Source organism: Oreochromis aureus, linkage group 3 (genome assembly GCF_013358895.1).
Source record: "Oreochromis aureus strain Israel breed Guangdong linkage group 3, ZZ_aureus, whole genome shotgun sequence".
Taxonomy (NCBI): Eukaryota; Metazoa; Chordata; class Actinopteri; order Cichliformes; family Cichlidae; genus Oreochromis; species Oreochromis aureus.
Genome location: NC_052944.1, coordinates 96,405,557 through 96,419,373, shown reverse-complemented (window position 1 = coordinate 96,419,373; position 13,817 = coordinate 96,405,557). Strand labels below are relative to the sequence as shown.

Genomic DNA, 13,817 nt, shown 5'->3' with positions numbered 1-13,817 from the left:
AAAGTGAGAAAGTGATATTACTATAACTAATGTGATATGATTTAATATGTGATTAATACATGGGAAAAGAAATCTGCCACCACAATACATAAAAAGAATAAAATTACATGTATGTGTTAACTTTCTAAACATTTTATTTCTTACATTTATGATAAATGCATTTACAAGTAGATAAAAAAAACATTTGTGTCGTCCTTGGCTCATTGAAGTTCTTGTCTTTAAATTAACTTTATCTGTGTGTGTTTCAGGTAATGCACTCTTAAAGACTGAATTGCAGCATTGCAGCCATGGGTCACTGTGAGCATCACAGGGAAGGTTGAAGCGCCCACTGCACCTGTGGCCAGAGTCGTGGAGACCTGCAGCCATGTCGCTGCTCTTCTGTTTAAAGTAGAAGCAACAGTGCGGATCTGTGGCACAAGGACTGTTACAGATGAACCTGCATACTGGGTTTTGCTGGGTAATGTGACCAAGATATAGCCAGAGGTTGGCCATAAGATAGACTTCTCCTCTTCAGCTGCCCAAAAAAAGGCTCTCGATCAAAACATAAACAGACCATCTGTAGTGACAGGTAAAAGGACCCGTCCTCAAAACAGAAAAGTTCCACCTGCTACTGTGGAGGAGTTGTCTCAACTGATGGGAAAATATTTCTCCAAGCATAGTTCTCTTCTGAATAACCCATAATGTTTTATTTAGGAGCTCCACATTTATGCCTGAAGTGCACTGCCGTGTAAATAATTTGCATTTACTAAATATGTACTTACTAAGTACCACTGTGCAACAGTTGAATAAAGGAACAAACAAATTTTTGCCTTTAAAAAAATAAAAATAAAACCACTTTATAGAACATCACATCAGTTACAATGTAGAATCAATGTCATGTATAGTTTACAAATGACAAAATGTTCACATAAAATTGTGACAGCATTTAAATAATATCACCCAATACTAGCATTCTGTAATTTACTGTCTCTTTTGAAAACTTATCACTACATAAACAGCACAAGACTTTTAAGAGTATTTAACTGGTGCATTTTTCCCTGGTTCTACTACCACACTGGGGCACATGTTCACCAAAACGCAGCAAACCTTTGCCATCTTATCCAGAAGGGTCACCTTTTCACCCTCACATGGAAGAAGTAATCTGATTGGCATAGTGGTGTGTATTTTGTAGGATTTTTTAGTGCCCCATGTGTAGTGTTGGAACCCAGTCACAATTTGTTTCATCCATTTCATAGGCTGGTTTGCCTGCAATAATGCCAAATAATAAGCAAATCTATAAATAGACGGTATATCTGCAAAATCACTCAGTAGCATGTTTGTTCTAATTTGCTATGACCTCAGACCCGCATTAAAAATGAAATTAATAGGCTTTAAAGAGTGATATGAACATATTTAGAACTTACCTGAATGAAAATTTTCTGTAGCACACCAACAGATATCTGTGGATGGTAGAGAACTGGATATCAGCTCATCTCACAGATGCTATCCAGGCTAGACGCCTTCGTTTGGTAACATCCGATACATGAGCTCCCTCATGTTGCTTCCAGGTGAGGAAACAATGAAAAGTGTTAAGGTTCAAAGTTAAGGAGGGATGCAGGAGACCACTCAAAATAACACTCTTGGTGCAACGAGATAAGGTCAAACGAAGATTTTAATGAACACGTGTGGGAGATGAATACTGTACGCAGACAGCATCGATCTCGAAATGGTGGAGCATTGCTCAGACTCTTATAGCCTCTAGTGGCCCCCACCTGGTCATAACAGCCTAAACATTCACATTCTTTCTCTCACACGGCGCCTAAATTATGACCTCAGCTCCCTGTTTATCTGCTTCCAACAAGGTGGTGGGGATAAAACTCCTGTAGAATGTGGTCTGTCTCCTCTGCTATCAGAACATAAAGGCCCTGACTCTCTGCACACAATATTCTCTTCTTAACTCAGCAGTATAGTACATCACAAAACAATATCATCCAATCACAATAAATCAGCAGTCTAATGTAATACCCATCAGTTTAATAAATCTAATAGTTATCACCTCTTCATATGGCGCCTCTACCAAAAATCCTGGCTACACCCCCTCCCGTGACATGCTGCCCTATTGTTTTTTCTTTATGATTTTTTTTTAAAAGTTTAAGTCGTTTTTCGATGGGTTTTAGTTTGTTTGTTTCTTTTTTTTGTCTGTTTGGGAGCTGACACAGTATCTAAGGGGATGGGTTTCTGGGGGATATTACAGAAATCACACAGAAACTACATTCTTGTAGTTGTAAAAAGCATTAAAACCTATCAAGTAATCCAAAGTATTCAGAATACTTCATGCACACCGAGTAACTTAATGAAATGATTACAAACTACGTTTTGGGGAATGTATTCTGCAATCTCTAGTGAAATACATTTTAAAAGTAACCTTCTCAACACTGCCTACCATACACTGGTGACCTGTCCAGGGTGCACCCACCTCTCGCCCAGTGAGAGGTGGGATAGGCTCCAGCACCCACAGCAGCTCTGAACTGGATAAATGGATGGGTGGATGCTCATTTTTATGATATTTCTTTTGAAATAAATAATGAGATAGTATAAACAACAGGTTTTAGGTGCATATGTGATCACAGTTTTATTTCCACAGCTGCAGACAGATGTGCAGCTCCTCAGAGAATTAGCTTCGAATGAACTTGACTTTCATTTTGAGTTTGTCCATCATGTTTCGCTCCTGCTGCACTTTCAAGTCTTCCATAAGCTTGTCTCTCCAAACATTTATCTACTTTCAACACATGTTAGGAATAGTTTTATATTGTAAAAGCGCCACTGTGTGGTCACACACAGGCCTTTGCTTCTGTACAACAGCCTGTGTCATGCTCCCACATACTCAGAGAGCCCACTGCATGATATTCAGATTGTTTTTATAGTTTGTGCAGATGCATGACTCTGTAATCATCATCATGCAATCAGTGTCAGGCTGGGTCCAACATGCAGACTAACAGAGTCTGAAGCTGTCAGAAACCACACATACTTTTTCATTCTTAAAATAAAAATCACATTGAAAGATTTTTTACATTTAAAATTTTGGATTGTTTCACTTAAATTCTGTTTCTTGTGTTTTCTGTTTAGGAGAAAAAAACATTTGGATTTGGGCAGTTTTTCTTACTTTTTATTTCTCTCTGTGTGAGGAAGAGGAGGAGGAAGAGCCAGCAGCAGCTGACAGATGGAGAGAATAGACAGACTGTTCCCTGTTTGTGAAGGACTGCTAGAAAAGTTTAAAATAACTAATTGTCTGTCCTGAATCAGTCTTATTAGGTAATGTTCAAATAATGTTATCATCCCAGTGTTTTCAGTGTGGGAGAAAGTACTCAGGGCCTTCAAGTTACACACTATGAAAGGCAGCAACAAGTTTAATATTCAGAAACCTAAAGTATGTATCAGCAGCAGAATGGAGCTAAAAATAAATGTTTGTTTCAGTTCTATGAAGCTTTGAGTATTTTGGATTAGTAGCACTGCTGTGTTTGTTGCATCATATTGCTGTAATTGTTTATATGCTTTATATATTCTGAGCTAAGTTGATCTATAGTGTTACATCATATTCTATAAGGATGTTATGTGTTTGTATACTTTCTGCCCAGTTTGACCCATTTAGCAGAAGTCAGCCTGTTTAAGGCTCTGATATCTATTCTGTATGACTTAAAGCAGTTATGACATGGTCTGATTTTCTCACCCAATAAAGGAATATTTAATATATCAGTCTACTCTTCATTCTATCAGAAACAGTTATCACAGCTCGTACATTTTCTTTTTACACATATATGTAAGCATTGAGCCAAATTTGATAATGCCAACATATTAAAAGAACAATGTTTGTCTCTTATATATAATACATCTGTATATACACTGTCAGAGATACTTGTCTTTGACTGAAGATTTAAGGTGATAGGAGATATAAATAACTGCTACTTGCATCTTATATATATATATATATATATATATATATATATATATATATATATATATATATATATATATATATAACAATCTGACAATACATATAATATTGTCCATATTATATTAACATTACCACAGTGAGATGACTTTAGTCCAATGAACAACATTAGCTAATTGTTATTTACTAACTAATCTTGAAATGACTCTTCAGTACAGGAATGAAGCCCAACAATCATGTTTTACAGTCCTGTGGTCTCAACTAATCAAAGTGATGTCATGACAAAAATGAATGACCAACAGAACATTTTTTTTCTTCATTTCTGTCACACAAAGCTGTATGAAACATTTCCCGCGGTTAGTATCATGGTTGCTAGGCAACCTGAACAGCGCGACGAAGGCTAGACCGTCCCATTTCACAAGCCTCGCACTTCCGCACTTCCCGTACTTGTAGTACGCACCGTACGCAGTACGCGTAGTGTGCGTACTTCAACCGTGCATACCCTGAATTGGGACACAGCCGGAGTCATCCTCCTCTCCCCCTGCCTGGCAGCTCCATCTTCATCATCCTTTATCCAACATGTTCACCCTCCCTCCTCTGCAGATGTGATGTAGATGTGTGCAAACTATTTTTAATGACAGGTTAACCTTCACCATGTTATTCATGCTGTGATTGCAGCCATTCCCCAACTCTGTTTATCTTTAAACCAAATCATCAGAATATGGAAACATAATTATCACATCAAAATGATGTGACTGGAAGGATACAGCAGTCTGTGCTCCACCTGCTCCTTTCTCCTCCACACCTCCAGGTGGAGAACATGGAAAAATCAATCAGTTCATCAAATAAAATTAGTCATTGATCCACTCAGTTTGATTGACAGGACAGATGATCAAAGGTGCAGAGTTTTTACCACTATTACAGGGACTGAAGAATGGGAGCAGTTTGTGAGTGAAGGAGCAGCCAGTAAAGGAGTAGATCAGAGCTGCAGCACCTACATCATAAAAGGAGACTACACCCCCCTCATAATCCACAAACACCCCCACCTTCTCAGGACCAGACTGAAGACAGAGGGGGAATGAAGGCCCTGCACAAGCACTGTACTCATTTCCATTTCTCAGCACTACAGCCCAGAAACCATCCTGAGGTCTCAGTGTGATTTCTGCCTTCCTGTTGATCGACTCTCTGGCCACTCCTAAATCCCACTCAGTGTTTCCTTTAACCTGAACCTCAAAATAAAATGTGCCTGAAGAGAAACTCTGCTCTCCTAAAACAAAGGGACAGTAAGAAAATCTCTCTGGGTTGTCTGGAAGATTCTTCCTCATATCACTATCATAGACTTGTTTTCCATCATCAGACAGGATGAGATCAGGATGAGCTGTATCAGGATCTAGGGTCACATCCACCTCATACTGCTGGACCCTCTTCAGCTCAGCCTCAAACAGCTTCTTCTTCATGTCTTTCCAGAGTGTCTCCTCCAGCTGAACCACAGCTCTCCCCACAGTCCCCTCATATGATGGTGGATTGACTCTGACCTCTGTCCAGTCCTTGGTGACTGGAGCATCTTTCAGGGAGGAGAAGCTTTGGAGGAGGTGGAGGTGGTCTTCAGAGCGTGAGAGCTGCTCCACCTCAGAGATTCTCTTCATCAGCTCAGAAATTTCCTGTTCTACATCTTTGATGAGACCCTCAGCCTGTTTCTCTGTTGTTTCCTGTTTGTCTTCGATTTCCTTTATGAGCTCCTTCAGGCGTCTCTCAACAGACTCCATCAGAGCAGTGAAGACCTGAACACCTTCTGCTTTCTGTCTGTCTGCAGCATCTTTACTCATCTTCACTGACTCTGTGATCTCCTGAATCTTCAGTCGTCTCTTCTGGATCATCTGCTGAATCTCAGCCTCTGTCTTCCCCAGCTCTGCCTTCTTTCCTTCATATTCTTCTCTCAGAGGAACAAACTCGTGGTTCTTGTGGTCTAAAACAGAGCAGAGCATGCAGACACATGTCTGGTCGGTCTTACAGAACAGCTCCAGAAGTTTATCGTGCTTCGTGCACATCCTGTCTTCCAGGTTCTCCGCAGCATCAATCAGCTGATGTCTTTTCAGACCTTTCACTGTCAGATGAGGCTCCAGGTGAGTCTGACAGTAGGAGGTCTGACACACCAGGCAGGACTTCAGGGCCTTCAGTCTGGTTCCAGTGCAGACGTCACAGGGAACTTCTCCTGGTTTGGCAGTTTGTTGCTCTGAGCTGCTGCTGCTGGCTTTCTGCTGAGCTTCACGTCTGAACTGAGCAACCATCTCAGAGATGAAGGTGTTGACCCTCAGCTGAGGTCTAGTTTTGAAAGTTTCTTTACACATGGGACACTGACAGCTCTGATTCATGTCCCAGTGCTGACTGATGCAGTTTTTGCAGAAGTTGTGTCCACATGGTGTAGAGACTGGATCAGTGAACACATCCAGACAGATGCAGCACAGAAACTGATCTTCAGATCGCAGATTGCTGGCAGCAGACATGTCTGCACTCTGCGGGAGAAAAAAAAGAAACAAATTTTATTCAAAATTCACTTTAAATTATTTTTTAAATAGAGACAAACAAGCATCAGTAGTTTAAGGAGCTTGGAAATAAAAACGTCTGGACTTTGTGAACCCAATGTGAGGCCTAGCCCGACTCTATCATGTGATTTCCTGAGGTCAAATGGCCCAGGATATGAGTAGGTATTAAAGCGTTTGAGAAGGATCTCAAAACTGGATTATAGATGGCAGACAGTCCATGTCATAAGCCCCTCCTTGGGTCCAAAGATGGTTGTTCACAGTGGACATAAATGGCTTCTTTCACTCCTCTTTCAAACATCTGTCTTCTCTGTCCAAAATGTGAACATTGGTGTCCTCAAAGACTGACCTTTGACCTTTAGATGCAGATGGACAGACGAGTCTTGTCCCGTGGAGGTGGCTCTTCTATGTTGTGCCATGCGTTTATGAAGTGGTTGTTTTGTCTTTCCAAAGTAGAGGTCTGAGCATTCCTCACTACACTGTACAGCATACACCACATTGTTAAGTCTGTGTTTTGGAGTGTTGTCTTTCGGGTGAACCAGTTTCTGTCTATCTGCATTACACTGCATTACACATACACTACACTGTTAAGTTTGTGTATGGGTGTAGTCTCTGGCCGGCTGCAGATTAGGAGTGACGCAGTGAGCTCCCTAAGCAGCGCAGGGGCAGGGTGAACAGGTGTGCTGAGAAGTGAAGGTGATTGTGACTCTTTATATGTTCACAGTGACAGTCGGAGGCGGAAGAGCGGACGTGACAGCAGAGCGGAGGTGACGGTGTCCCAGTGAAACCTTAAAACCACAGTATTAATAAAAGTATTGCTGTCCCTACACCTGTGTCCCGTGGATGCTTGACAGGACAAATGTTACACTGGTGGCGAAACCCTGGCGCGATGTCTGATCCCCAGCCCGCTCCACCTGCTCCCCCGGCGACTCTGCTGCCCGGCCAACCACTGCAGATCTTGGGCCAGATGATGTTGGACATGGCAGCGATGGCGGCTCATCAGGCTGCCGCGCAGGACCACCAGGTGGCATTGCTTCGCCAGCACTCGGAGCAGCAGACCGCGGCTCTGGGGCAGCTGCAGGCGACTGCGGCCACGCCGGCGCCCCCCCTTCCACTATCGGTGACGTTGCACCGAATGAGGGATGGGGAGGACCCGCTGGTGTTCATCGAGGCTTTCCAGGCCAAGGCGGTGGCCTGTCACTGGCCGGTGGAGGAATGGGCCGCCCGGCTGCTGCCGCTTCTGTCAGGCGAGGCCCAGACGGCAGCATTGGGGTTGCCCCTTGGCTCGTGGGGGGTGTTTGTGGATGTGTGCCGGGCAGTGCTGGATCGTTTGGGCCTCTCCCCAGAGGTTTACCGCCGTCAATTCCGGGCCAGCAGGATGACGGGAGGGGAGCAGCTGTTTGCATGGGCTCGGCAGCTGGAGGATGTGGCAGCAAGGTGGCTGTGACCGGGCCTCTCAGCTGGGGAGACTCAACTCCTAAATCTGATCGTCCACGAGCAGTTCGTGGGGGGCCTGCCCGAGGCAAAGGCTCGTTGCGTCTGCTGCCAGCGCCTGAACCCGGGACCCAGCCGCAAGGAGCCATGGCGGAGCGCCCGTATTCCACCGCCCAGGCCTCAGCGGAGGAACGGCGGCCCTGTGGGAACGGAGCAGGCAGCGAGGTGGAGCCTCAGGAACCCGTTCCGGCCGCTGCTTCCCGCCGGAACCCTGGCAGCCGCCGAGGTTGCCACGGAGCCACGGGGAGCCGCACAGACGCCGGGGCCGGACTGCTGGCAGTGTGGGAGGCCGGGGCACCTGCGCCGAGAATGTCGGCTTATGGAGGTGGGGCAGATGTTCCGTGTTGCTGGCGCTCCAGTGCCCGTCCCCGGTCCAGGAGCGACATACCGCGTGCCGGTAAGGTGTCAAGGGGGTATTCACCATGCTTTGATGGACAAGGGCTGCACGCAGACCCTGGTCCAACAAAGTGTTTGGCTCATTCGAACCCCATGGCAGGGCATTTGGGTTGTGAAAAAACTCTGGAGCACATAATGGCCCGATTCTATTTGCTGGGCATTTGGGCAAACGTGTGCCGCTGGTGTGCTGTATTGCTGTCCCTACACCTGTGTCCCGTGGATGCTCGACAGGACAAACTTTACAGTGTACGTGATGAAACAGTTTTTGACTGAGTGTGTGGCTGGGTCAACACCAGTTACTCTTAGGCTACGTTCACACTTCAGGCGAAAGCGCATCAAAACCGACTTTTTTGACCCTATGCGACCCATATCCCATCATTTTCAAATCTGACCTGGGTCACTTTCGCATGTGGTACTGAATCTGATACATATGCGATGTTTTAGAAAGCGACTGCTGTTTGAATATCGCTATATCGGTCATATCGCATTAAATCCGTCTTTTACGTCACTGACACAAGACAGATGCCAATTATCAGCGCTGGAGAAGACATTGTGAATGCTTCCTGGCCATCTAGTGTGGATGTTAATGAAACTGTTGGGAAGACAATGTTGTGAACATTTTATTTGTACTGTCTATTCTGCAGATTCTGAAAGAAATCTGCAAATATCTTTTGAAGCACCGCTCCTCTAAAACAGCAATAAGGATAATTATTAGGCCATATGTAAATAACGAAATCACTTTATAACTTAATGCAAAATTGGCAAATGTAAAGTCCGAAACAAGTCTTTATATTAAGGCCATCAGTTAAACTGGGGCTCGCTCGGACCACTTCGGAGGCGGGGTGCCCTCGGCCTCTCGGCCCGGAGCTCGGTCACTCAGGCACAGCTGGCTGCCGGCAGAGCTCACGGGCACGTCACTGCAACCCCCCCGGCTTCTGCTCCGCGGCTGCTGAGTGACCCCTCATCTGGGACTCTCCTCAGCTCTTTCTGGGATAGTGGCGCGGCTGCCCCTCTGTTGGTCTTCCTTGGTCTCTTGTGTTCTGGGGGCCTCTGGACGTCTGGAGTTTTGATCTCCTCCATACCTGCTTCATGCCCTGGAGGACGGGGCAGTGGCCCCCCACACCCTCTAGCAGATCATTACATGAACGAACCTTTTAAAAAAACAAACAAAAAAACAAGCGCGTCCATGCTCACAGGTGTACACACAGGTGATCACACACAAACTACACCCTTTTTGGCTCTTACCTCAAAGCACACTGTGCGCTGTCGATCTTACGTGCTGCACAATAATGTTTAATATTTAGTATTTACTGCCATATTCCCATAGATCATTGTGATGATGTTTATTACTCTCGTTTTCTCCTGCTTGCTTTCTTCTTTCTTTCTCAACAGGTGATCCAGGTGATCGATATATGTATTTTTAGTCTGCTTATTCTGTTGGTTTTTGGTTTTTTGCCCTTTTTCCCCGTCCCTCTTCTCAGCTGTTTTTCTTTCCCTCTTTCTTTCTCCCCTTTCCTTCCCCCAGTCAAGTCTGTCCCGTATTCAGCAAGTGAAAATAAAATAAACAATAAAAGGTGAATCAGATGGACCATTACGGCAAGGCTGGGATGGTCCATTTGGTAAAGTAAATCCGTTGGGCATCTTTCTTCGCCTTTAGACAATAATTCTGATGGCAAAAGAACCAAACGGGACAGGTAAAAAAAAAAAAAAAGAAAAAAAGGCCATCAGTTAAACAATACTGTTTGGTCTGGGTCTAAACAGAGTGCGTTGTGTGTGATGTCTTCTTTTGCACATGCGAGCCGCTTTGAGGGCCGTGAACGGTTCACACTAGAGCGCGTTTGCTGTCACATTTTGTTTGTAGTGTGAACAAGCAGACAAAAAAATCTGATTTGAGCAAAAAATTGGAATTGAGCATCAAGACCTGCAGTGAGAATGTAGCCTTAGAGCAGAAGAAGCTTCTTCAGCCAGAGAATGAGCTGGCCCAAATGGTGCCTAAGTTGGCCGCCATGCAACAGATGGCGGTGTCTCGCCGCTGGTGGGAAGAACTGCAGGACCAATCCGAGTGCCAGGACGCAGCCTGCCTCCGCAACTGTCCTCACTCCTCGGGTGGGAGCAGCTGGTGACCGGGCGCTGAAATACTGAAAAGCATACTGACCGCACACTGTGTGGTCTGCGCAACCTCGTCACCGCTGCAGGGCGGCCACATGAACTAACAATTCCCTGGGGGTGATTCCCTCTTCTGCTCGTGGGTGTGTAGGTTCAGCCAGATGGCTCCCAGGCCTTAGTTGGGTGATGGGGGTATGTGGCAGGGCTGAGTCTGCGGTGCCACTGCATGGGAGGCAGATGCACCGGCACGGCATCTGCAATCATGCCTCACCAGCTTTAAAATCTGTACTGGGTCCAACAACAGTTGCTGTTGTTTATGTGGATGTTCGGCTGGCGACTGGAAAGCCACAGCCACATTTGAACAGCAACTGATGAATAAAAACATCTTGCTTTTATTCATCAGCAATGAGAAAATAAAGAGAAATAAAGAGAAAAAGAAACAATGAAACATACAGAAGGGGTAAATGTCAGATATTTGAAAGTCAATCTTTAAAAACATTAAAATTACCTTGAGACTTTACAGCTTTGAGATTTGTTAAACCTTTCAATGTTTCCAGGTAGGTTTGAATTGAGGTGATTTGGGTTTTGTATTACACCACTTACATTTATGAATATAACATTTTCCAAATAGAATCAAAAAATTTAAAATGAAAGACTTTGGTCTTTGGTCAAGTCTTTTTTATCATTAAAAAATAACCGCCTTATATTGTAACTTTTAATAAAGTTGAAGTAAGTGTTAAAAACTGAACACAAATACAGTCGTTAAAAAGATGTGAAATTGTATCGCTGACTGTTTTACAGAAGGTGTAAGATTCACCCAGATCATTTCTATGTTTTTAATAAATTGATTGGATCCGTATAAATGACCCATTAATATTATAAAGTGACTGTTCCATTAAAACTGACAGCAGGGAGTTATAGGATAATGAATCATATACCTCAGAAATGTTTTATTGAATGTTTTATCCAGTATATTAATTGAATTTGTGAGAACATCTTTATTCAGTGGTGCTGGAAAATCAAAAAAATATGGATGTTGGGATACATAATTAGAATTATTCTATGTTTGTAATTAATATATTTGTTGGTCCAAATCAAAGATTTATGTGGGGAATAGATGTTTGTATAGAAGAAGCCAACATGATAAAGCCTGTATGTGAAAATTAGATAAATGAATTTTTTGACATCAGAATCAGGAATTCTTCCTCCAGTCTGTTTGAAATAAGGTTAGCCAGCTATATCATCTGGTAGCTGACAGCATTTCATTTCCTGACCTCAGATGGTGAGCTTTCAAATTTTTCATTTTGTATATGCAGCACTAACAGAGGGGCAGCAGGACCTCCTTGTTTAATACCTGAGAAATGGGAACTATCCCAGTGGTTCCCACCAAAGTTTAAATCAATTATTACAATCCAGGGCTCTAGACTAACTTTTTGCCCTGTCGCACTGTCAATTTTTGAGAAAATGAAAGGATTTTAAGTGCACCTTATAGTCCAATAAATACTTTACCGAAAAAGTTCTTGTACTTAAAGTGCTTCACTAAGTTGAAATTTAAACTAAAATAACTCAAGATATATAAAATAAAAAGAAAGTCTAAATTAAAAACCCCTCAAAGGCATCAAGCTAATTATCTTAATATCTGATCTTACCTTGGACAACGGCATATGAAACGTTCTGCCCTTGACTACCTCTGATTGGTTTAGACCACAATATGAGCATAATGTTGTCTGTTACTTGACCAGTTGCGGAGACTTTTTCTTTTACTCGAAAAGCTGGTCGCAACGGTGCGACCTAGGATTTTTTTAGTTGCTCTATTGAGAAATTAGGACACATTGGCGACCAAAATTGGAGCCCTGCAATCATTGTAAAATGTTTGAATGCCTTTTTGAAATACTGACCAAAATCTACTGGTTTACAGTGTCAAAGGTTATATATATACATATCAAAAAAGAAAATACATAGCTGTTTTCATGTCTGTAATCCTAATAATCAATTAGATCCCGAATCAGCCTAATAGGAAAGGGGAGTAATGAATAAACCATAATCAAAACAGGAAGTGTGGAGTCAGTCAGAAATCCAGAGCACACAAATTGAGTCCACAGTCCTGAGCGGTGCCACAGTGAGACTGTTCGAAACACCAGCTTGATGTATGTACAATGGATCTGTGGTTACATGAACCAATGTGTCTGTGATGAGTCAACATGAAGTGAAAAGAGTGAAGTGAAGATTGTGTAGAAACAGGAAGTGTGATCTGCTGCACTCACCACTGTTGCTGAGAGAAACCTGATAGACTCCGGTGAATCTTCTTTTAGAGACAAACAGGACTCAACTGCAGCTCTGCTGCTGTACACTTTAACTTCTGGAAAAGGACCTTGACCTTCTCGTCTTTGCTCCACCTCTACCTGCCTCTCCCTTTACAGGAATTAGCCGGTCTATACTCAGTGAGTTTGTGCAGTGGGTGGGAGGAGTGAGGAATGGTGTGTGGGTAAAGTTCACACAGTAATGACAGCCTCAGGTGATCAGGAGAAACTTACCTGGATTTCCTTTTTCTACAGCAGACTGAGAGCTTCAGATGGACACTGAGGGAGGTCTCAGACACAGGTGGTAAAAGTGGTACAGTCTGTACTTAAGTAGAAGTACACATACTACCGTTACAAATTCTCCAGGAAAAGTTGTAGTACTAATTAAACTTCTTTACTCAACTAAAAGTAAAAATGTACTGGCTCTGAAATGTAAGAAAGTAAAAAGAGCTCATTGACTTACAATTATAAAACATATTTTTTCATACAAAGCTAAATGAACCATGTGCTATATCAATGTTCAATTCAATTCAATTCAATCTTATTTATATAGCGCCAAATCACAACAACAGTTGCCTCAAGGTGCTTTATATTGTAAGGTAGACCCTTCAATAATACATACAGAGAAAAACCCAACAATCATATTACCCCCTATGAGCAAGCACTTTGGTGACAGTGGAATGAAAAAACTCCCTTTTGACAGGAAGAAACTTCCAGCAAAACCAGGCTCAGGGAGGGGCGGCCATCTGCTGCGACTGGTTTTGGCGAGAGAAGGAAGACAGGATAAAGACATGCTGTGAAAGAGAGACAGAGATTAATAACAGGTACAATTTAATGCAGAGGAGTCGATTAACACATAGTGAGTGCTCTTGCTGCAGCATTTTGGATTAACTGAAGGCTTTTCAGGGAGTTTTTAGGACATCCTGATAATAATGAATTACAGTAGTCCAGCCTGGAAGTAATGAAGGCATGAACTAGTTTTTCAGCATCACTCTGAGACAGGATATTTCTAACTTTAGAGATGTCGCGCAAATGGAAGAAAGCAGTCTTACA

The 13,817-nt window shown here is 43.2% G+C and overlaps 1 protein-coding gene across 1 annotated transcript; it reads right to left on the bottom strand.

Annotated features, from left to right (window-relative positions):
- Positions 1-4,359: 4,359 nt before the first annotated feature.
- On the bottom strand, positions 4,360-12,848 carry LOC120438541 (E3 ubiquitin-protein ligase TRIM39-like). Its single transcript, XM_039608921.1, has 2 exons — positions 12,729-12,848; positions 4,360-6,441 (listed from the first exon to the last, which is right to left on the bottom strand). Exon 2 carries the CDS (start codon positions 6,430-6,432, stop codon positions 4,780-4,782), a length of 1,653 nt encoding a protein of 550 aa, XP_039464855.1. The 5' UTR covers positions 6,433-6,441; positions 12,729-12,848; the 3' UTR covers positions 4,360-4,779.
- Positions 12,849-13,817: the final 969 nt, after the last annotated feature.

Bases quoted from the DNA above. Each gene is read 5' to 3' on its own strand.
- LOC120438541 (XM_039608921.1), bottom strand. From the start codon at position 6,432: ATGTCTGCTGCCAGCAATCTGCGATCTGAAGATCAGTTTCTGTGCTGC.